A 25,005-nucleotide genomic window follows, 5' to 3' on the forward strand; every position below is an offset into this window, starting at 1 on the left:
CTGAATAAAGATTGGATTTCTACAGCGGTAGTTATGACCTTGGACTGATGCTCTTCCAACCCTCCTTCTCTGAGGTGGAGCCACACGACTGTCTGTCTTGCTTGGAGCCCTCCCCACTTCTCATCTGCAACCAGCTTTTGCTGCCAAAGTTGCACAAACACCATCATCTTCAAATCTTCCATCTCTCTGCTCAAAGTTGCGTGCAAACAGCCAGCTGGGATGTGGCAGGCAGGGAAATGCGCCTATATATACAGAGCCCTTAATTTCTGCAGAACTAAGCCAAAATTGTTTTGGTATATTGGCTTTTAAATTGCTACCTTCAGTGCTCACGGGAGGTGCTTTTGTTCTTAGCTCCGTAGCAAAATGTGCAAGCAAGGCCTGACTACCTCTTCTCTGTCTCCTTGAGTACCCATATCCTCATATTTTTGTGCCTTGAATCCCCTTATGGATGTTTCCCCAGGTCTTTAAGCATTTTTATAGCTGCCTTGTCTTCTGGTATTTGCTGCTAAAGGTGTAGTGCCGAGAACAAAATCAGTATTTTGGGGCACTGCTTTGCATCACCATGCTCCATGCAGCAGCCTCTTGGTTTATGTTGGCCATTTGTTGCTCATTGAGCAAAGGATATTGAAAGAAACGTATTTCTTTTGCCCAGACCGCTTGATGGTCTCTCCATTTGGCTGACTGCACATGAAGAAGGGGTATCTGGAAAGAGGGAAGGAGCAATAGGAAATTTGCTGCATATTAAGACAGAAAATTAACATCCCGAACTATAGCCTGAAGCATAAAAGTTGAGGTAGTTCAATTTGGAAACTTTTCACTTAGATGATCTAAGTGAATATGGAATACAATAATGTAAGAAACATAGTACACCAATGTTGTAAAGCTTAAAAAATTAATGGGTCACACTGAAATGTTAATGACAAAACCGATATATTGCATTTTGATTTTGTGTGACTCCAGCACATTCCCATCAAATCCATAATCAAAAGTGATGTGCTCTCTCAAAACACAAATACCTTTGAAACAAAATACAGCATCAACCTGTTTTCATCAGACCTACTTACAGCACAGAAATATTAAACAAACATTTCCTTTCTTGCCCTAAATAATGAACATACATAATGAGTGTATGTAGTAGCAAAGATTCATTCACTTTAATGAATTTTATGATGTTTCAAATAAGGAGGAAAAAGTCTCTTCCCTGTTTATTACTTTGCAGCTACATAGCTGGTCTTAATTTGCAGAACTGATGCTTCCATAGAACAAAGTGAACCACTTTCATTTTCTCAGTTTACAAGTAGGGAAACTGAGGCACGAAGCACAAACTTTCTTTCCCCAAGGCCATTGAGTAAATGAGCAGCAGGATGGATCAAAACCTACAGCAGCAGTGCCCTGCTGTAACCAGTGAGTAGCATCACCTTCGTTTAACACAGACCCTTAACAGTATGCAAATGCTACTGATGGAAAAGACCTACTGAGTCCTTCTGCAGTTCCCTGTAAGTGCAGGTTTTTTCCATGCCATGTGCTGTAGACAAAAGTGCTTTATACAATCCCTACATTAAAATAATTCAAACAGGAGGACATCTCTCGTTTCCTTTGGGGGAAACAATTCTGTAGCTGAATAGATTGCAGCATTAGGAAATATTTCCTGATGTCCAGCCCCTGCCACAGCTTCTAGAATCTGTTGATATATTATTAATAGAAAGGAAAATAAATATAGGTATTAATGCCAGCAGACACTGTCTACTACTAATAGCTGCTAAAGTAATATATTCCCCTTGTTTTTAGCTTTTATTAGTCTTTTTGCAAAGGGTTACAAGACCTTTATGCATCCATTAGCCAGTCAGTCATGTGAAATTAATGTGGAGCAATTTTCATAAGCATTACTCAGAACTAATAATAATTAAGCATTATTTTCTGCTCAGATAACACAGAAAATAAAGTCTGACTTTTATGCCAAGATGGGTTTGCATTAGCTTAAGGTAGATGAATTAATTCTCATTTACAAGGCTTCTCCACCAGCTAGCCAGAAAATATCAAGGTAATTAAAACCAATTTGTGAGGTTCTGTCCCATTGCACATTCACTGAGTTTTATCATTGCTGCAAATTACAGGTGCTTTTATGCCATTGCAAAGGTGGGACATGAAGGAGACCTTGCTGCTTGCCTCCTTCCCCATCACTTCCAAGAAAAGCAACCTCCTTGTGAAGACAAGTACACATTTTGCAATGCACTTTGCTGCCGGCGAAGCAATGAAGGACCACGCGTTGCATGAAGGACCAGCTCAGTCCCAGCTCAGGCTGGGATGTGGGCCCCCAGCAATGCACATAAAAGGCCTCTAACACAGAAAAAAATAATGCTATTTCCTTTTGATTTACCATTTACTTGCAAAGGATTAAAGTTGGCTAATTACAAAGCCAAGGCGTTTCTGTAGACAGCATTTTATGGATAGCTCAGCCAGATTTTTCTCTGTTGCCTTTAACAACCAAAACCCAGCATAAGACTGATTAGTTAGATGATGCTACACCTTCCAACACTGCCCAAAAGAGTTCTTGCCCTTTTTGTAGCTTAAGGATATACTGAATATGACATGTAGTCATGTCCCAGCAGCTTGACGTATCACCTGAACAGCTGCTTTGGTCCCTGAAGATGCCTTTAGCTTGGGCCAGCTGCAAGATAGAAGATACATTAGTCCAGCTAATAATTAGCTGTAAGATACGTTAACCCAGAGCTATCCTACCAACAGTTAAGTTAATATGCAACTGAGTAAGCTAAGACCTTTCTTAGGGTTTCAGTTTTCCAAGGGGAGCAGTTGCTTCAGCTGCCACATCTTGACTTCGCATGTGAGCTTAGCAAAAAACAGGGCCTGATGTGACCCACCAGTGTGGAAAATCTGTTTTTTTCAGAGGATTATGGCCTCTCTTGTCAGTGTCCTGGGCTCTCTCATTCATCTCTCTGTCCTCTGCATCGCTTCCTTGCCTCGCTGTGCCATCTCATTTTGGCATCTGTGTCCACATCAGTGAGATGGAGCAGGTTGACCTGAGACATGATTATATGGGTCAGCAGCAAAAGAAGAATGAGACAGTAGTTCTTTTATTATGCTTTGAAAAATCTTCTCTAGAGTAATCTAATTGCTATTAAAGAGATAAATAAAAGGAGGCGACACTCAAGAAACACCAGCTGTGTCTCAGCCCTGGAAAGAACCACCTCGCCATTTGCATGGTTATCCACGCCTTCAATGAAGAAAGGTTTCCCCCTTATGGCTGTTTCAGTCTCGATCCAGCCACGGTAGCTGTAAACAGATATTAAGATCTCATGGTTTGGCTTTTCTGCACAATCTTCTCCCCAGCTGACGATGCCAACCTGAAACCACTTCATGGTGTTCCAGTAGCTGCAAACCAGAGGTCCCCCGCTGTCCACCTACGGCATAAGGAGGATGTTACAGCAGGATCAAACCTCTCATAGCAGCTGAGAGGTGCCCACAGGCTGACTGGGACAATCAAACTCTTATCTTAAGTGCTATGCAGACCCTGCTTTAAAGAAGTTTCCTTCCACAGTGGGTTTGAATCTTTTTTCTACCCTGTCTCCAGTACAAGTGGCAAATAAATTCAATACGAACCCATTTCCCGAGGCAGCCAGCTTTCCTGGGAAATGTTGGCCTTCTCTCTTTGCACACTACTTTGAGAAATGTTTTTGTCGTTAATGTATGAACCCCTTTCCGCCAGCAGCTACCCTGTGCTAACACACATTAATTAATGAGTAAGGAAGCGGCTGTAGTCCCCTGTGCAACTCATCAGCACCCGCTGAAGTTTATGGCTGAATTCCTACTCACTTCGCTAGATGGAGGGCCCAGGTCATTAATATGTTTATCTTTTTTAATTTTTTTTTTCTATTTTTCTTTTTAGTTCAATATGCATACAGGAGGGAAAAACTGAGATAAATACAGAGCAAATGTTTCTTCAGCATTCAGTCATAGAATCACAGAATCATTTAGGTTGGAAAAGACCTTTAAGATCATCCAGTCCAACTGTGAATTCAATACTGTTTGCACTGCAACGGTGTTACTGTAGCTATGTGTCTGCATCTCAGCCAGTGCTGCTGGACCCGCTTCAGACTCAGGATCTAAAAATGTTTCCCGACCCTGTTTCAGCCAAGAATTTTCGTGAATGGCAAAAGTGACCTTGCAGTGACCTTGGATCCATGCGTTATCAGTGTCCTTGGCGATGGCATCCTGTTTGAATGAATGAACATCTCCTAGGCTGTACGCATAATTAAATTACTGGGAATTTTACTGCTAATTCCCTTAGGGCAGGAACAGGCCAAACGTATTATCCTGGTAGCGAAAGGAAGGCACTTCGAGCCTCCTACACAAAGATAATAAATGAAGTCGAGAGGGTGGGAGCCATTCACAAGCCAGCGGTGCAGCAACGGCGGACGATCCTTCATCAGTGATATGTCGGGATGTATCGTGACAGCGTTTCCTTGTAAAGGAGATTTTTAGCACAGGCAGAGTCCCTGCACACCATTAGGGCAGATCGGTTTCAGAGTGTCCAATTTGGAGGCTGTTCACACTTGCAAAGGACCTTTCTCCCAGGGCACTTAAATACCAGTTTATTCCTGATACCTTGTGACTATCCTTGGGGGGAGAAGTCTTATCATATTTCATAGCTGAGAAAAACCACAGCAGAAAAGGGATGCGATTTGCACGAGGCAATGGCAGAGCCAGGAATCCCTGTTTAAACCACACATCACGCAGTTTTCCTTTCACACCAGATCTGCTTTTCTCTGTTGCCTTCTTTATCCATGTTCATTTTGCTCTCTGCCCGCTCGGCGGGGAAAGGGAGAGCTGTCTGCAGGGCTTGGGGGTCTGTCAGCTGTGGAAAGCGATTTAAAACCTGGGCAGAGAGGGAGTTAGGCAATGCTGTGAAAACCCAGGCAGCAGCTGCAAATCCATTTCTCTAATCCACAAGCCCTGAGACCCAAATCCTGCTTCAGATCCCTTTCCACATGGGCTGAGCTGGTCTGCTTCATGGGTGCAACTTCTAACATGCCATTTCTCCTAACTTCAGCTATTTAACCCAATGATTTTATCACAGAATGGGCTAAATCATCCTCTCCATGTGATAATCTCGCTCACATAATTATAGCAGTGATCCAGATGAATCAGTAGCCTGTTTTTTATAGGGCAAAAGATAGAGAAAATAAACTCAGTTCCTGGACACTTCTGAATATCTCTGCATCCACCTTAAGCTCTCAGAAACGCTGGCCCAAGATTTTCCATCCTTGTGTAGGAGAGGGTGTGGGAGGAGCGAGTTTTGAGCAGTGGTACAATTATCTCAGCTCTGTGATGTTTCCAGTAGCACTAATTTAATGAATGCTCAGGTTAACGACTCTGAAGATCGAAGAACTTATTAAATGCTGCTTTCAGCTTTCAGCGTCCTGTATCCTGGTGGTGAAATACTTCTGGTCAGCGACACACACCAGATACCTGCTCCTGCTCTTTAGTCTCAGTGCCAAGTTTCTGGACAGAAAAGGACCTAAAAATAGTATCTTTGCCTCTGTTGCATGTTTCTTGTCAGCTGGAGGATGACTGAAAAGCAACCACATCAAATCAGATCTGGTGCTGAACTCAAGCCTTCCACAACTGCATGTTAATCCTTCCATTAGGAGAGGTGAGAGCCATGATATATCTGCCCATAAATAGTTCTGGGTTGTATAAAAACTGTCACCGACTAACAAGGCGCTTTGTTCACTGAAGCTGATCAAAAGTTTCATCCTTTTCACCACAGCTAAAGCCTTTTTGTGAATATCAGGAGCCTTTCTGCTGACTTAGTGGGCTTTGGATCAAGGGTGTAATCTTCTTCCGTTCATATTTGTATTCGTGTCTGCAACATGGTAATTGATCAGAACAAACACGTTCAGCCACATAAATCTTCTTAGATGGGAGAAGCTCTGGGGGAGGGAGGACAACCCATCTGATACTCATTAGGTGGATACACAATCCTTGCAAGTCATTGCTGGTTTCATTTTCATGTTGGTAAGCTCTGTGTAAATTGGAGAGAATCAGCATGTGAATAACAACACTTGCCATTAGAGCTGCCCTGGATGCAGGAAGTAAAGGCTTTTGCAAACAGATTATTTCTTCAGTTTTTTTCACCATGAAGAAGCTGTCTTTAGGGAAAAGTGGAAGGAGGCAGGCTACAGCCATTTTTAGCGTGCAGGTATGGAAAACGAACCAGGTTACACAGGGCACCTGGACTCCTTTCATGGGATCCCTTTGAGACCTCAGGTGAGAGCCTTCAGCTACTCTGCCCCTCCATCCCCTTGCTGGAAAATGGGAGAACAAGACCGCCCAACTCCATCCCCACTGATGTCCGCAGGGTCCATTAGTAGCTACGGTGGCACGGACTTAAAGGCGGTTATAATGCATCTGGCCAAAGACCCATGTGGCCCAGACTCCTGTGTCTGACTGTCATCTGTAGCAAGTGCTCAGGGAAGAGAATGAGAAACAGGGCAAGTATTTACAGAGTTGTATTTACATCACAGTGGTTAATAGCCTTAGAGAGATCTTCATCCAGGAAGTTATCTAATTGCTTTTTGAATCCATTTATCCCTTAGGATAAATACCCACAACATCCTGGTCAGTGACTTCCATAGTTTAATTATCTGTTGGATGAAAAACCACTTCCTTCTCGTTGTTTTAAATCTGCTGCCTGATACGGCCATCTGACACCCCCTCCTTCATGTATTTTGAACAGTAGTGACAAGAGGACAGCTCCTGACTGTCCTCTCCTTGCTGCTCAAGACTTTAGAAATCTGTGTCATGTCCCCATCAGACAAACTTTTACAAGCCTCAGAGTCCTGCTCTGTTATTCTCCTTTCCACCAGAAGATACTCCGTGTCCCTGTTCCTCTGCTCTTCTCTTCTAATACTACTCCTTTCTCAAGATGGGATGGACGGGAATCACACACAGAGCACACAAGACGTAGACTCCCAAGATTAGTGCCCTGGCATAACACACATTTGCTTTGCTACCTATTTCTTTCCTAATAATTCATAATGCTCTCGTTGCCTTTTAGACCTCCACAGAGCCTCATGCTGATGTTTTTGAAGGACTATACTCAGTTACTCCAAGATCTTCTTACATGGTAATAGGTAATTTAGAGCCTTTTATTGCATGCATACAGCTTGAGTTGCTTCTCCCTACAGTCATTACTTTTCCTTTATCAACAGTGAACTGCATCTGCTGTTTTAACCTGTGTCACTCAGCATAATGAGATCCTGCTGCACCTCTGCACGGTCAGTTTTAATTTTGACCACTCTGAGTAATGCTGTGGCATTGGCCAACTTGGTCGTCTCAGCATTCGCCCTCCTTGAACATCACAATTCCTTGCACGGATGCCAGCACCGGTCCCCTTGTAAGCCCTTTCTCCGGTCAAATCCTTCCTCCGTGCTGCCACCCTTTCAAACGGAAGCCATCCTACTTCATGACAGCTCAGTTCCTCCGTGAGCCTTCGGTGAGAAATCTTGTTAAAAGAGTTTTGGAAATCTCAGCGCGTTATATCAGCTGGATCACCCTCTGCCACATGCTTGTGACTCCTTCAAAGAATTTAAATCTGCCTGTGAGTCATGACTTTCCCTTAAAGCCCTGTTGACTCACTGTAATTGAATGAGAAGCGGCTCCTCTGAGTCATCGCACCCATTCCCCCACTCTGAGGGCAAGCACACAGTAGCTTTTGTGTTCAGCTGGATGCAAAGATATTCTGCTCCCCACAGCTTCCCCCACCAGGCACACGAAGTAATGCTGGACCCCCTTGCTGCAAACCAAACAGCTTCAGTTTGAGGGACCAAACCCAGAGGAAGGAAGAAGAAGAGACATGCGACATCATCAACAGCCCCGGTCCTTGCAATAGGAAGGAGTGTGTTTCACAGATCAGACAATTAAGCCACCACGGCCTGAATGTGTTCACTTGTCAGCCCATATCATAAAATGATAAAATGATGAAAAGCCTATAAAACCATGGGACATAGGAAAAGCGTTCTGATTCTTACGAGCTGCACATCAAAGCACCCTTCAGAAGAAAATTTAAGAGACTGCCAATGCAGAAACACCTTTCTACTACTCTGTTCTGGGGCTTCCCAGGATACCTTCCTACTTAAAGCAATCTGTCCCTTAGGGAAAAAACCCACCTCATCATGTCAGCAAAAGTTCAGTGATGGAGAATCCACCACGAGAATGGAGAGTGGATCAGTCTCATCACTATTAAGGTAAGGTACAATAGCAAAGTAATTTTGTACAGTTAGTAATAACTTTGAACTGAAATGCGGTTAGCTTTGACTCCTGGCCCCCTCCTGATAGGCAGAAGGGCCTATAACCTCAGAGCTCATACAGATACTCACCCTCCCTACAGACTGCAGTCAGACCATCATCTATCCACCTCCATTCAGATACTTTGAACAGCCTGAGGGACTGACCACGCTTCCCTGGTTTGTGACCTTTTCCTTGCATCTGTCGCAATTTACCTACACGGACCCAATTTTCATTTGCAGACTTTTTCTTTAAAAAATTCTATTTCGTAAGTCTTCCTTTGCAGTTTTGGACCCACGTTAGCACCACTAAAAGGCTGCAAGAGCTTGTAAAAGGATGCAAGAGCTTTTGTCACTTCTGCACTCTTATGCACAGATGAAGCGAGGGTGCTCAGGGGTGACTTCAGCTCCAGACCGATCACCTCTCCTTGGTGTTTCCAGTGCAAGTGTCAAGCTCCCATTGCAGTCTCATTACTGGCACTGGGACATGGTTTGAGATGGGGGCAGTGGGAAGCCAGGGGGGTAACCTGGGATATCTAAAATAGCACTGGAGACTTAGATGTAGGCAACTGTCCTGCCTTGGAGCCGTGTCTCCCTGTGACCTAGACACCTTGTTTTTAGTAAATGGGGAGCAATAAGCACTCATACAGGGATTTATCTCGTTTTATAATAGGTGGTTAAAACAGTCTCAATGAATGCATGTCAGAAGAGCTTTTTTTCTCCCTATTGATGGAAAGATGACTCGGTAGCTGCAGATGGCTACAGAAAAGACATTTGTATCTCGCTGGGTAAATCCCACCCAGGGTAGTACAACAACTACTGCTATCACTACAGCTACGAGGGGTGAGAGCCCTGAGCGCCCCAGGTGTTGTAAAGGGAATTTGCCCTTTCCAAACTGCTGACAGTATATGTGGGCAGGTCATATTGCAGGTGAAGGAAAGAGGTCCTTCTCTGCCTTTTTCACACAACTAAAGAAATTAAACCCCAGAGCCTTAGATGCATCATTTCAGACATTCATCAGAGATGGCCAAGATCACCTCCGGCTACAACTAGTGGAAGGGGGTAGATGATACCTTCAGCCCATGACTCAGATCAGCCCTACAGAGTGAAGCTGAGCTGGAACCATCCCACTGCTTGTTTGTGGCTACACAACGGTTCCTTCCCCTGAAAGTCAGGCCAGGGAGTGGGCCCCTCTTCATCCGCTGCTGACCTGAACTGTACGTGAACTGTGACTTCCAGCTGAACACACTCTCTGCCCTAATCACCCCATCGCAGAGCTACCCCCACAGACCTCCTTTGCAGAAACTCTCTGAAATATAATTGGGCCATTTACTGAATTTTGTCTGGATAGGCAAGACGCTGAAGAAGCATTTGCTTTGTGAGTCCCTCATACTCTAATTATTGTTCAAGCTGCCATTGCATCAGAGCCTAACAAACGATGCTTAAGAAAGCAAGGAATTAGACATCAATTGTGGTTCATGGGGTCATGGAAGAAATGTAGCGCACGAAAAAATAACACATAGGCCATCTCTAGCGTCTGTTCTTTAGCACTTGTACCCCATGAACATCCATTAATGCTAATGTTTATGACTAAATAGAACTATAAGTCAATTACAGATCCTGTTAGTGTTAATTCACAGTCAATCTATATATTTGTCTGCAGAACCACTAGGGAATGGTATACAATAGATTTTTCTTTTTAAGTGAATGGATTTTTTTTTTAAAGTACAAATACTCAGGAGCTCTGCTATTCAATCTCCTTGACTTATTATAGGAATATGGTCAGTGATCCACAAATTAGTCTTGTCTGGTACTAGTATGATGGCAGCTGGTGAAATGTCTCAGCCTTTCTATTCATGTCCTGTTGCCACATGGGGGTATTAAGGCAGTGGTCAGTAGAATAAAACTTCTGCACAATGCCTTGGTGAAGACTTCTGTGTGGCTCTAGTTACTCATATAAAACAGCTTGCTGCAACGGGGAAAATCTAGCACACAAATGGCACACAGTCCAAAGACCTAGGATGGTAATCCTTTGTACCCAGATCAGGATCATGTGGGCTTACAACCTTGGGTCTAGATGCAACTTGCCCAACTTAGCATGGCTTCGGACATGAACAAATGTATCCTGATTGTCAGCAAACCTCAGAAAAGCTTAACATAAGGCTTTTATCTACTTCATGTCCAGACATGTCATGCACCTCTGCAGTGCATGGCTTCCAGATTTACCGACCATAGCTACACCAGCAAGCTCAGCATCTTGTTCCCTGACCAGGGGTCTCTGCCTTGCCTGTGCTGCTGCTCCTTCCTAGCCTCTAAACTGGGGTGACAGCATCCAAAGTGATCCTGCCCCATCCCTGGAATCATTCAAGGTCAGGTTGGACGGGGCTCTGAGCAACCTGATCTGGTTGAAGATGTCCCTGCCCATGGCAGGGGGTTGGAACTAGATGACCTCTCAAGGTCCCTTCCAACCCAAACTATTCTGTGATTCTGTTGTGGGTGGCTCCTGACCCCTACAGAAGCTTGAGCTGTGTCTGGAAGTCATCCAGATTACAGCCAGTTGGTATAGATGAAAACTGTGCCCAGGGCTGCTCCACCTCCCTGACAGTGCTGACTTTGTAAAGGATTTAGGTATTTTGGAACCTGGCCTCATTCTTATTTGACACAAACCCCATAATCTTTATAGACAAGCGTAGCAGGATAGATTGCACTGTCTACAGTGTGCCTCGCTATCTGCCCAGGGCAGATGAGTTGGGTGTCCAGTGGTCCATGCTGCAGAGCAAGCATCAGGTTTGGACCTGGCTTCCCAGTTCATTACTGGGCAGCCTACTACGGGCAAGCCCCCAGATTTCTGAACCAGCCTAGCAAGGCCAAAACCTGCCCTACCTGACTTCAGTCAGCACTTCCCAGAAAACCCATCACCTGTTTCTCTCCTGAAGAGCTCCACTAGCCTAGGGTATGGTTTTGTCTTGCTCTCATTATTTCAGTTCGCAGGACATTTCTGCCTGGTCAAGCTTCCACTACAAGTGCGCAGTCGCTGGTTTATGAGCATTATCACACATTCAATCGTTGTGTACCTCCACTGCTTGGAAAGCTCACATTTCTAGTTCATTTCTCAGAAGACTCTAACATTATTGCAGATCAAAATAGCACCCTCATCAGCTTTCTGACTACAGGAGATTCATTTTGCTGGGTACAAGTGCTCTTGCTGTTTCACCAGCATAATTCAGCCGCAGAACTTAAGGCTGGGCTGGGAAGTGCATTCTTTAATTATGTTAATGTTATCCTGTGGCAGTTTTCTTTTTAAAATTTTTGATTGAATTTAATGGAGGTGAAAGTCACTAGATGAATGGTTTCAGAGACAGATGCTCTCTGGCTAATCAGAAAATGATTTTGCAAAGCAAACTTCCCCTCCGCTGCCCAGCTATGGGCCCAGCTCGCAATGGCTTGGCAGTCCATGGTCCCTGTACCTGCTGTCTTTGCCTAAAGGGCAGGGGATCTCTCTCAGGCCTGGGTGTTGTTTTAGTTCCCTCAATGAATGATTCCTACAGGATGAAGCTCTGCATACCTGTCCATCTGTCCCACTGCAAACACATGCACACATCTAAGAAAACCCTTGCCCGGTGGAGGATGGAGACCTTAGTCCTGAAACAGAGGCTGAAGGAGAGCCCAGTCCTCACCAGGCTCTCAGAGGAGGGGTTGGAGGTTGGATGCTATGAAAGAAAAGGTGTTTGTTGGCTTTCAGACTTTGTTTGACATCCAGACAGCAATTCTGCAGGGTGGAGTGTGTTCTGAGGCCACAAGTTCTGAGTGAGGTTTTCCCACATTTGGGCGTTTGTGTCAGCTCTCTCCCCTTAGCAGTCCCTGATATCAAATACCACTTGAAGTCTTTATAATTTAGCTTGAAAAGTCCATCATCCTGTATCACGAACTCACTGCAATAAGACATGATTAGTTCCAGCACCCACAGACCAACCTGCTGTGTTAGCAAAGGACATTTGGGTCAGAGCCAAGACCGCACCTGAGAAAGGTTCCTAATATTCAAATTAAATGCACCTGGATTAAAGTTGCTTCCCAATTCTTTTGCTTTGACCCTCCTGGACAAACTTTTCCTGTCTCCTTTCAGTATTTAACCTGGTGGTAGAGCAGCACTGCCTGGCCCAGGGCTGAGGGGACACGAGGCAGGAGGAGGACGCAGCCCATGCTGTGCTGAGCCCTCTCCGCAGGGATGCGAGACCTCTCCTCCCATCTCTCCCACCACTCCACAGCTTGGCCACAGCAGACGCTGGGTTTTTAAATTGCTGTGAGGTAACAGTCCAAAATCCTGTGCCTAGAGCCATCCAAAACGGTTTCCTATCCAAGGGCGCTTGCTGGGAACCATCCTTTTCCCTCGCTCCCCCTTTCAGCTCACGGTTTCCCTTGCAGAGCTCCTGTCTCTCTCGGAGCAGGGAGGGAATCGGGGCAGGGGGGAGAGCATGAGAGGCTCATCCACTCAACAAGGTGTTTCATTTCCAGCACCGCTCCTGCCTTCCAGAGCCCCAGGAGCCCTGCACCCCCGTTGCCTGGGTCAATATGCCTTTGCAGGCAGTTCCTTGGCCGCTGGGCATCCTGCCCTGGCCTCCTGCAGAGAAGCTTTAGCAACCCCAGGAAGCCGTAGGAAGAATCAATATTTGTTCCTGAGGTGAAGGAGCTTCTCCCCCAATGTGTCGGTGCCCCCGTAGGCAGCGTGGCCATCCGGGAGCCTATTTACTTTACCTGGCAGGCACCTCTTTCTCCTTTCTCCAGCTCAGCACACAGCATGTTCTCCTCTAGCTGCGGGATCCGCTCCAAGCATTCCTCCCTGCTGATGAGCTTCATCCGCGCTTTCTGCAGCACGTGGGACGCTGGAACCGCAACAGGTAACCAGCAAGTGAGAAGAGAAGGATTAACAAAACTGCAGAGCAGTGCAGTCTTGTAAGAGTGATATCACAGCCGGAGACCAGCCCTTGGGACTGCTCTCAGTCAAATTTGTAAAGTGTCTCAGGGCACAACCGTATGGTCACAGGTGCTTACAGAGGCTGTCCAAGTGTAAGCAAAGATAAGTTTGTGCTCTTGACTTTATGCTAGACCAGGAGGTGGGTGGGTAGGTAGGTAGAAAGGGGGGAAGTGTTAATGGGCAAATCTGAAATCCTGGCCGGTGGAGGCTTGCTAAATAGGATTTTTTTAAAATCACTTATTTTTGCAGATGAACTCTGGGATGTGGTACCCCCAAAGGGACAGCTTGTCCCGCTGGTCTTGGTGATGACCTGAGATGAGCTGCATTGCACACCTTGGGTTTCTTACTCACGTTTCTGGGGAACTCAGTTTGAGGGCCCCTTCATGGGGTCCTGTGTGAGCCCTGCAGAGGAAAGTCCACTGAGCTTTACCCAGAACAGCTGACCTTGTTATCCCCACACTCTCCTGGCCATGCCTCACCGAGGCGACCAGCTGTATTTTTTACAAAGTGGCTCTCAGGATGGCAGTACACAATGGAAATAACTGCTTTACTGTTCCCTCAAGATGGGAAAACAGAAATTGCAGTGGGCACCAGCAAGCAACAAAAAGACTGAAAATATGCAGGGCTACTTGAAAAACCCACTCATTTCACCCACGTTTCTTTTTAAAGTGAACCTGAGCCTGAAGGATAAAACTGACTTTTGGAGGAGGATACTGCTGGGGAGGAGACCTACAGAGAAACTCACTCCTCCTTCCGTACTTCACTGAGCTAAATCCTCCCAGCACCTTCGGGAAGGTGGGACTCAAAGGTAAGATCTAAAAGACAGAAAGTTGTCAGGTCCTTTTCCCAGCTAAGATAGGAAGTGCCCACAGATTCAGATGCTTTGAGGTAGGTATCTCCGAGGAGGTGGCTCTTCTTGTTGAGGTCTAATTCACTGCATTTGAAGGGGAGTCAGGCTAGTGCCACCTGAGGGGCTAGTTGAGAGATGTCCACCTACAAAAGGCTGGTAGAGATGAGAAACGACCCATTTTCCCCCATCAAGGAACAACGCCTCATACTTTTTGGTATGGCCTGTATCACGCCACCACACATCCCTCTCACCGTACTCAGCTTCTGCTGGTTTTCTTCTGAAACATCTCCCAGACAGAAGGGGTGTGTGCCAGGGCTGAGCGCGTTGACCTCACGCAGGGTGCAATTTGGATAGCAGAAGGAAGCAATGTCAACTGAGCCCACACAGCAGCATGAGACTGATCGCCGGAGCCGTGCCATGCATTTTGCAAAGAGACTAGCTAAAGAGAAACCCTGCCAAGCTGCAGAGTGACTCTGCAGCAGCCCCCTGCTTTTCTCAGAGCACGTTACCTTGGTGAAATGGGAGAGTTTCACAACTATAACACAGTGCTGTGTCCTGTATTACTGTTACGTGAGGGAAATGAAGTCTAAGAAGGAAAATGCAGAGTTTCAGAGAGGAGACAGTAAACCCACAGAGCAGAATAGTAAGGATTAAATGGGACAATCACTTACTACATCCTAGGGAGGACTGTTAAAGCCCCAAGGCACCACCCTGCCCACTCTATCCCAATTATCTCTTTCCAATAATGAAATCGCTCATTAGCCATTTAGTGACATTTGTTCAGGATAGACATTTTGGGTCACAATCAGTGCTGGAGCTACTTTCATTAGGGCTTAAATGAGAGCAATTAGCAATAGCAACCTGCTGTTCTAAACGAGTGAAGAAGAGGGGTGGCCAGTACCATTGAATCAATCTGGTTCATGGAGGCATTAAACCAAAGACAACCCTAGACCTTCATTTCCCTTATTCCAGACCACTTTAGACCCAGCTTAACTTGCCCACCAGGGTGGAGCTTGTCTTACTTAGGATGCCAAAAAATGCAAGCAAGAGGTTGCATTCCTGCAGAGCAAAGGTGGGCTCTAAGGTTTCAGCTTGAACGTACGTGCTCAGAGTACCAGGGACTTTGTTCTGAGGGTCAGGAGGTGACGGGTTCTTGCATTGAACAGAGAACTGGTGGATGTGCAGAGGCTGCGAGGGTCTGGATGGGTATACCAGGGAGGTAGGGAGTAGAAGTTAGTGTGGGTAACCCTTCCTGGGAAAGCACATCTCACTTTAAATGGATAAAAACCAGCCTCTGTTAGCAAATACATCTCCTGACAGCATCTCACCTGCACTTGTTGTTCCCCACCCAGCAACCCAGCAGTGTTGCCACGTATTGATGTCATATATGAAGGGCAAGCAGATGGGGATTTTCTCATTGCTGAACTCAATGGGATTGCTGAGCAGGATCAGAGCGATATCATTTTGCATGCTCATTCTGTCAAAGTTTTCGTGGAGGATCAAGCTGTCCGGCCTATGCTGTTCCAGCGGTCGGCTGAGGTCAGTTCCCCCCACTACAACAGTGAGATCTGGTGGCCTTATAAACAAAACAGAAGCAGTGCAGACATAAGCAAACATGAAGGCTTTCTGTTGTAAAGGTTGGTGCTTCCTTCCCCTGAGCAGGGTAGGGTGGTGCTCAGTAAATTGCAGAGGCAGGTTAGCTATAAATACCGCAGAAATCTACCCTCACTTCTAGGCAAAGCTAATTTTCAGGGGAGAGAGGTGCAGAGGGAGAACATGAATGCAACGAAGTTATAAATAGCCCAGCCGCTAATGAACAGATGGAGTGGGCTAGATCGTCGGGATCGCTGCTCCAGCCCAGCTGCTCCGGGTTGTGATGGCACAGGTCATTTGTCACCGAGCGGTCTCAGCTCTCGGACCTGCCGAGAAAAAATGATATTTGGAAGGGGCTTACAGAAGGCTGGAGTCTGCCCCTGGGCATTGCATGGGGTTGATTTAGCCAGAGACTGCTGTTTTGAAATCAGACTCTCCATGAGGTAAAGGTGTTTGCTATATGAAAACAAAGGTAATTTGGGGGTTAGCATACGCTGGAATGGAATACACCTTTTTTTAGGTGTAAAGGAAATACTTGGAGCCATCAGAACAGCATCACGGGCATTTATACAAGGCTGCTCGGACCATCCTTCAAAATATTGCCCTTCTGCATCTCCCGGTTATGCAGATTTCTGCACGTTTCTGTTGTAACACTACCTCTGATCAAAAATGGGCCTGTTTTCCCCAAAGAAGACATATCCTGTGTTCAGGGCTCTCTTTCTGGCTCAGTCGCATACATGTTGCACTAGACCTCAAGGACAGACATATCCTACACCCACAAGGAGTGATGTTACCAACCCCACTGGCCTGGGCTGTCCTCACTTCTCCTGAGTACTCACACCTCTTCCGCAAAGCAATGGGCCGCAGTTAAAATCCACAATGCGCTGATCATGGTGCCTCCGCAGATATGTTTCCCGTTGCTCTGGATGCTCACGTGCCACGGGAACTCCCCAGTCTTGGCGTATCTCCCTGCTGTGATCCTCTTGCCAGTGTCCAGAAAGGACTCGTAAGATGGTCGGAGGCCACACTCTGGGTACAAAATGAGACATATTGCTCACGTGCGGCAGTGCCATTGCCTGTGCTACTAAACTAGAGGGGCAGAACATCAGCTAAAGCCCTGGTCTATAATTATCCATGCTACCTGATGTCTACCAAAGCCCCTGGCATCACTGTAGCCTCCCCAAACCTGCACTCTGCCAAGCAATGCCCAGGCAGTTTGGGGGCTAGCAGGGCCACAGACCATTTCCCATAGGCAGGCTGGATAAAGTCCTTTCTAGGGAGTATGAGTGGAAGAGTACAGTAGCAGCTTGTAGTACAAGCCGTCTATATACGCCATCAAGTACAAGGAATAAGCCCAGGCCTATTTCATTTACCGACATGTGTATATCCTGTAGGACTACTAGCAGTTCCACTCTGCTGGTTATTTCTGAACAAAAAAAATTGAGAAGAAAAACCTGCATTGATGCTGCTGATCAGAGAAGCTACACAAAAGAGGGTAAGGAGCAGCATTTCAATCCCGGTCTTGGACCAACACTCTTCGACAACATTCAGAGCAGTGATGCTTCTGCAGACACCTCAGGACACCGTCCCCATTCCATGTTCTCACCAAAGGCAGCACATCTCTCTGCCGGGGCAACCAGGCTGTGACATCACACAATCCGCTTGTTTCTCTTGACATCAAAGTTGGATGCTGTCCTTCCTAAGGCGATGAGGGAAAGCTCAGTGATTTCCAAGAGGCTCGGAATTTCCTTTAGCTATAATAGGAGTAGGGTAGCAGTGAAATTCCTGTCTGTAACCTGGACTGACTTTCACAGGGTATTGAAATAGTGGACTTCATGAATTTGGTGCTGTAGCCCTTTTTGGATCTTGAACCACGTTCTTCTCTCCGCAGACCTTAGCTCCAGGTCATGCATCAGTTTTCATCTTCAGCTCTGAGAAGTGCTGAAGCCTATCAAACTCTGAATTAATTTTCTCTTCTTCGTTTAGACCAAGTCTATGTTCGCAGAAGAAAGAGGCAGCCCTGTGGGAGGGTAAATTTCCAGCAGTGCCAAATCAAAAGTATAGTATCAAAGATGTTAAGGCAGCCACTCCCTTCTTTCCTGTGGGCAAGGGTGGCTTACAAGACCAAATCCATCTTAAAAAAACCTAATCCATGAGGCTGAATCATTATCATTTCACCTTTACTGGTTATATCCCTGATATGCTTTGTATCTTCAGCAGCAACTGCAAGGGGTCGAGGCCAAAACTCCACCCTACAGTAATTCTGTAATTAATGCTGTGGTGGCATAATATTTTAGCGTGGGCCAATTTTAGCATCAATGGACCCATCTATGCTGATTTCTAAACCAACATATTATTTCCATCAGGAAAGGACTTAAAGAAATTCAGCCAGGTTCAGACTTTACCCTGGCTATATTGAAGACAGAATGGCACTTTCTCCAAAGACTTTCCAGCTTGTTTCAAAACAATAACTATAGCACGGAATAGGAAGGGAGGGAGGGGAAAGCGCAGAAGGGAACCGAGCAACATTTTATGAGCACCTGAATGATTCAGCATATGAAATGTTTTGCCTTGTACTTTGGAGCAAATCAGGAGTTATCCCACTGAAGTCTGACTTATGCAGAGGTTAAAAATGCATGGGATGAAGGTAAGACTTTGTTTTCCTCTCTTCTTTGCTTTTCTGTCACCTCATGCCTAGGAAATTAGATGAAAGTGCTGGTTTCCTTGACAGTGAGCACTAGAACAATTCAGTGGCAGAACACGTTAAGGACAGGCGATCAGTTACCACAGCAACTGGAAATCCCGAGCGTGATGTGGGCACATTTTGGGGCATCTCCAGAAAGACCCTAACATGGCAATCCTGCCAGAGATGGCTCCTCTCAATCTTGCCCCGGGTATAAATCTACTAAAAGGACAGGTTTCCTCTGGCTTTTGAGACTGGAATGAACTCAGCATCAGCTGAGGAACAAGGGAAGATGGGGAGCTAAAGTCTCTGGGACGGACTTCCCGTGTGTCTTTGGACAAAGCAGGCAGGACTTCAGCAGTGGATTTACAAGCCCAAAGACTGACTCTCTGATCCACATTTTCAGTTGCTCCAAGCTTGGAACAAGATCCGGTGGGTAGTTACAAGAGATCTTTGGGGAGCTGTTTTGGGCCTTTCTGAGCCTAAAACCTGAGCTGGTGAGCATGAAACATCAAACCAAGATATGGAGAGGAGTGCCATGGAGCACTATCCAAAAGGAAATCCTGTGGATTTGTGTCTCTGGGTTCCCAGCATCTGGCCTTCAAAAATGGCTTTATGTGCTCTGCTGCCCAGAACTGACACATCAAGGCAGGCTCCTACAAGCCATCCCTGAAGAAAGCACATCTGCAAGAGGACACACCAATGACACATGTTCTCCAAACTTAGTGATTAAGACAGCCTCCAAAATAGGAAACACACGACATGCTCAAGCCCACACCTCCCACTGCTCTGGGAAGTATTGCAAGCAGCAGGCTGGTCGGGTGGGACAAACCCATCCCCATCTCTCCTACTGAAGCTGATTGTCCTAGGATAGTCCATAGCATATATATAATCCATAGGAACCCATATCCATACAGAATAACCCCTGCATCCCATACATCCTTTGGCTGTAGCTTTTAGTCTCCACTCTGAGAACCCCATCGATAAAATTAAAATTTATTTTGCCTCTTTCTGGCTGTCCTGCTATTTTGACTGTACACGCACTGGGGCAGAGACTGCCCGCCGTTACGTTTGCACAGCACCTGCCATAATGAACTCTGGTCTTGGTGGGGGCTCCACAAGCTACTGAAGTACAAATAATTAATCATAGGAATAATTATGTTACAGTGCGGCCAATACAAATTCTACTCCTCTGTACTGTCATGCATGATAATACAGATTTAAAAGCCCTGGTGTTTAATTAGCAGGCTGCAACCTTTTATAATATTTGACACTTTTTTTAGATCTACCCAGATATATACTTAGAGCCATGGAACACATCACAGAAAACATTTTTCTTTTCTTTTTTTGTAATTTATTGTAGTGCAGGAAACAAAATTGATTTCTTTTTGTGTTTATACACTTTTTGGAACTGTCAAAAAGAAGTATCACATTACAATTTTTACTTTTTCTTGCTAAAATTGTTTCAGAAAATAGGCACTCTAGGTGATATTACATGGTGCTGTGAAAGTGGAATTGTGAGAGAATTACTGATCTTATAAATTCACCATTCTCAAAGACATCAAATTACAGGGTTGTGATAGTTAAGATGAGCCCAGCCATGTCTCCAGAAGTCAAAGCTCTCATAACATGTGCAATTCCATTAACCCAAGAAAATAAACATGACTGAAGGCATTAGCTATGCAAAGCAGTTAGCAGGTGCAACCACCTCCTAATTCATCCTTCTAACAGCATTTTAAGCCAAACTTTTAGAAGTTTCTTTTCTCTTCAGATTACAAGATTACGAGGAAACCCAGTGAGTTGTACAGAGCAAGAAGCTGCATTTGCCAACAGGCGCAATTTCTGCCTCTACTTTGGCTTTTAACATCGGTGAATGGGAAGCTGCTCAGATTATGGAAAGCTACCCAACAGGTTCCCAAATCTTTATGCGCTGATGCTGCGGGTGTACTGTAACACTTAGCAGGGTTGTTGGTCTTTTTTCAAACTCCCTAAAACAAAGCGGAGGCAGTGGAGTAAGCACAGGCTATTTCATGATCCCAATAGGGCAGGAAAGCCCTGTTCCCCCGAGGCCGCAGTATCCGCCGGGGTTCTTACTGAGGTACTGCTGATGGTAATCTTCGGCGTAATAAAACTCCGGAGCCTCCCGGATTTCTGTTGTGATGGGACCAAAACCGCCCTCTGTCAATACCTGTCGAGAAACACGATGGAAAGCCATTAGCGGTTTGCTGGCTTCTCTGCTGATGAATGACATCAGGTTTTCTTTCAGCAGGAGCCACAGACATCTCTCAGCGCTTGGACCACATTTGCAGCACATCCCTGAAAGCTCTTTTTCCTTGCTCTCATGTTATTGCGCTAGGAGACATTGCGGGCACCAAAGTAGGTGTTGGTGAGAAGAGGTAGTGCACCCTCCCATTTTAATGGCTCATTTGTTTAATTTGCTATGGCCACACATTCGTTCTCTTTATTAACCACGCCAGGCAGGGATGTGGTGCCATCAGCAAAAGTGGAAAACAAGTGTGAAAGGCAGCAGAGCACACTCTGATCAAGCCTGGCCAGCTGCCTTGCAGTGTCCAAGTACTTTGCCTGGCAGGTGCCTCACCTTTGAAATGTGCTATCCACCCCAAATGTCCTCATACCAAGAAGAATTTCCAGGTGAAACTTTAGCTCCACTGATGTCATTGAGAAATAAGAGCATTTGGGCTCTTTTCACAGAGTCGCTGTGAAACCGTTCTTCAAAAAGAACAGTTCCATCATGACCAGAAAGGTATTTTTAAGGAGAATTATGGTTCATTTCTGAAAGATTTGTCAATACATGGACCAGGAGCAATAATCACTTTGCAGGAAAAGAAGAAAGAATCTGAGTGGGGATTTTAAATTAGACTTTAATTTCTTTCTGATATTCCCTAACTGAATTTGAAACTCCTGAAAGGTTTCTGACAGAGGGAATTTCTTTTTAACATGAATTGTCATGTCATTTTTCTTACTGAATTTTCCTTTTCTAAGAAAACTGTTAATGACCAACATTTTGGAGCCAATTCTTATCTCAGTGGGGACATAACTTGTGTTCACTGAAGTCCATGATAACCTAATAAGCATTTTAATTGGTGTCAGACTACTGTTGCAAAGTATACCTGTAAAGTACTGGACATAGAATTGCATTGCTATCAGCTAGACTTGACAGCAAGATCAACTGTAAGAACAAAGGGTCAGCATTTAAGATTAACAGATTAATGTGTTCTCTCATCATACTAATAAATAAACCAAATAAAAGGAAATCATCACACAGAATCACAAAAATTGAACTGGTAGACCTGTTGTAAGTCATCAAGTCCAACTTCTTTCATCATGATACAACAAACGAGAGCTGCCTTACTCCCAGCAAACATTTGCTTAACTGTTTCTGAAAGATCTTCGGAGACGCAGATCCTGATCCTCCAGTTTCCTCAAGGAGGCCGTTCCAACATTTACCATCCTGTTAGGGAGTTTCTCCTAAAGCCTAGCCCAGTTAAGCCCACTACTTCCATTTAAACCCACTACTGTGGTTGTACTCATCATGGATGTGGAAAGGAAACCATTCCTTACCTCTTTACAGTAGTCTTCTACATACTTGGTGGCTGGGCAGAGAGAAAGATGACATGTAATGGAAATAATGCTTCCTCACAGCACTAGCTAACACTTAAATAATAGGTGATTATTTGGGACCAAAAAATCTTCAAATTTCATATGGCAGGGTTTCCCAGATCCTGCCTCAGCACAGCTAAGTACTGACCACAGTCTGACATCAGTTGCTGGACTTTGTAGAGCATTAGTCTGATTGATTCTGGTAGTTTCACTGTCTGGAGGATACATTTTGCTGTATTCAGTTTTCAATCAGGAATGAAGTAATAGGATTGATACAAAATCCGTGACTGACCTGTCTGGGGCGCCTCTGGGTTCCCAACTCTACATCTAAATTCTCAGCACAGGTTAGGAAGATGTCGACTAGTTAATGCATTGTATTTGAACACGGCAGGGTAACGAGCCCAATTTCACAGGAATCTGGCCTTATTTCCCCATGTAAAATCACCAAACAGTGTTTTTCATCTTTGGGAAAGGCTTTGTCCCAAGGGAATCAGATTATTTACCCATCACACTCACCCGTGTGAGCGAAGATAAAAAATGTGAAGCTATGTACCACAACATGTCGGCAACAACTAACATGAAGAGGTGTCAACAACACAACTGCTGTTAAAAAGCGGTATTTCACTTACTTTCTAACCTTCTTAGCAAAGAAAAGCACTTTTAAAATTATCTTCACTCCAGAAAGATGGCACAAACTCTGTCATCATGGGCATTAGTCATTTACTTGCTGCTGTAAATGCATGTAAAATTGGCTTCCCCCCACCTTAACTGAGTCATGAGGGTGCTGCTGGAGGGATAGATATTTTTCTACTGTGCAAAACAGTATTCGTTACAGATTTTTACCTGGGACTTTTCCATCATTGGCCTAATTTTGTCAGTTAGAAAATCCATTCTGTTCAATAACATACCACAAGAGGGCATAAACATCATTTATCCCTTTCAGAATTACTAACAGTCTATTAAAACACTGCATGCTGAATAAAGCAGAAGCCCAAGACAACTCATTATATTGCACTTTGGTCATTAGCAAAAGATACCAGCACTGTTGTCAGAAGCAGCGGGAACCCCAGGCTCCGACACTCTGCCAAACACTACCTAGAATGTTTTGATTTCAAACAGGAAAATATTTTCCTCGCACTGACTGTGTCGATGCAAAGATAAAAACATCGCTGGGAAAGATGATGAAGTTCATGATGTGCTGGCTCCAGCAGGTGTAAATCAGCCCACTCTTGATTGATTTCCTGCTGCCAAGGCAGATATAATTTGATGATAATCCTGTTCTAGCAGACTTTTTAGTCCTTGCTGTCTCAAAATTCCTGACCCATCTGACGTGACCTCCCATTACCATGCTGCAGCCAAAAGGGCTACTGCAGCCTTTGCATGCAGAAACAGGAAGGACCAAATTAGGGAGAGTGTAATTAACCCTTGGGACCCTTTACTCAGTGCAGGAAAGTTTTAAGGTACTATTGGATCTTTTTTTCCGCAAATACTCTGCTGTAATTCAAAGAGAATTAATTCATTAATTCAGTCAAGGGACTTCTGCGGCTTTTGTCACAGGAGAGATCACACTAGAAGAACACAATGATCCTTTAATTGATTATAATCCAGCCCCCCAAAACCTGGCAGGTTCTACTGGCAAGAGGCCAAACCAAACCACAACCCAAATCTCACCCAGCTGTAGAGGACAGAAGGGACATGGCCAACTCCGTACACTGGGATAAGTGCTGGAGGAACATGTCGGAGCCACCGCCAGGAATCTCAGCACTACTACCTTTTTAAACAACGTGTACTCCCAGCATTTCCTAATTTATTATAGCCTGTGGAAGTTTTTTCCTGTTGTTTGCTTTAAATTTCTTGCCCGACCATGTCATTACATCCTCTGCTGCAACAAATAATTCCTTATTCACTCTCTCCATAGCCATCTTGATTTTACACCTCTGCCTTAATCCTGCTCATTCATTTCTTCAGCAAGCTTCACAGGCTTAGACTACCTGCTTCATAACTCAGGTCAGCCTTCTCGCCCTTTTCTGCATCTTTTCTAGTTCTATTTTACTGCTGCATTGAGATGGGGTGACTGGAATTGCACTCTATTCAAGATCACCACGAATTTATTCAGTGGTGTACTTACATTTTCTCTTTTATTCTCCAACTCTTCCCCAGCAATTCTTAGCATTCCACTTGCCTTTCTGACCTCTGCTGAGCACTGAGCAGACGTTTTCAAAGAACCATCTGCAATGACGCCAGGACCTCTTTCGCGGGCTAATTTAAACCCTATCATTGTGTCTGCACTTGACTCACCGACATGGAATTTCAGCAGCTATTTTATTGCCCAGACATTTGATATTGTCAGATTCTTCTGCAACTTTTTGTAGTCATGTCTACTTTTGCTTACCTGAAATAACTCTACACCATCAGCAGATTTTGGCACGTCACTATCATCTGCCTCCCTTTTCCAGCTCTTTTATCAGTATATGAAACTGCACAGGTTCCCGAGACAGGTAATTGGTAATCTCCCTTCACTGCGAAAACTGCCCAGTTATTTGTATCTTTTATTTCCTATCTATAACCAGTTATTCATTCAAAAAGAAAAGAAACTTTCCACTTATTCCACAGTACCTGGCTCCCTTTTATGCACCCGCTCTCTTCAAAAAAGTGTATTATCTGTGCAAGACATGAGTTTCCTCTGCTAAAGTCACATCAACTCTTCTCTGAAACACTATTCTATGTGCGTCTACCAACTTCTGATAACTCAAGCAATCTGCAGCATAAAACATCAGACCTAACTTGTCTATAATTCTGCTAGACCATCTTGAAGACACCTTAAGCACAGAAGCAGCCCACTTTTCATTCCTTCAGTAGCAGGGCCAATTTAAATCACAGCTTACCCATGATGCTCATGTGCAAGCAATTTCCAACTTAAGTTCTTTTCATACCTGAAGCTAACCACCACCTGGTTGCACTGACCTACCACTGCTCATTT

The 25,005-nt window shown here is 44.9% G+C and overlaps 2 protein-coding genes across 2 annotated transcripts in view; both read right to left on the minus strand.

Annotated features, from left to right (window-relative positions):
* Positions 1 to 3,116: 3,116 nt before the first annotated feature.
* On the minus strand, positions 3,117 to 17,230 carry PRSS55 (protease, serine, 55). The gene is made up of 5 exons (XM_010583207.1): positions 17,095 to 17,230; positions 16,561 to 16,750; positions 15,457 to 15,704; positions 13,059 to 13,186; positions 3,117 to 3,419 (listed from the first exon to the last, which is right to left on the minus strand). The coding sequence occupies exons 1-5, from the start codon at positions 17,228 to 17,230 to the stop codon at positions 3,117 to 3,119; spliced, it is 1,005 nt and encodes a 334-aa protein (XP_010581509.1).
* A 3,153-nt stretch (positions 17,231 to 20,383) lies between these two features.
* The window catches only part of MSRA (methionine sulfoxide reductase A), a 145,502-nt gene continuing 140,880 nt past the window's right edge, over positions 20,384 to 25,005 (minus strand). The window contains exon 4 of the mRNA XM_010583142.1: positions 20,384 to 20,592. Within this exon, the coding sequence (XP_010581444.1) occupies positions 20,428 to 20,592 (165 nt within the window). The 3' untranslated portion in view covers positions 20,384 to 20,427. The remainder of the gene's footprint in view (positions 20,593 to 25,005) is intronic.

This window comes from Haliaeetus leucocephalus, unplaced genomic scaffold, assembly GCF_000737465.1.
Source record: "Haliaeetus leucocephalus isolate CR32 unplaced genomic scaffold, Haliaeetus_leucocephalus-4.0 Scaffold871, whole genome shotgun sequence".
NCBI lineage: Eukaryota > Metazoa > Chordata > Aves > Accipitriformes > Accipitridae > Haliaeetus > Haliaeetus leucocephalus.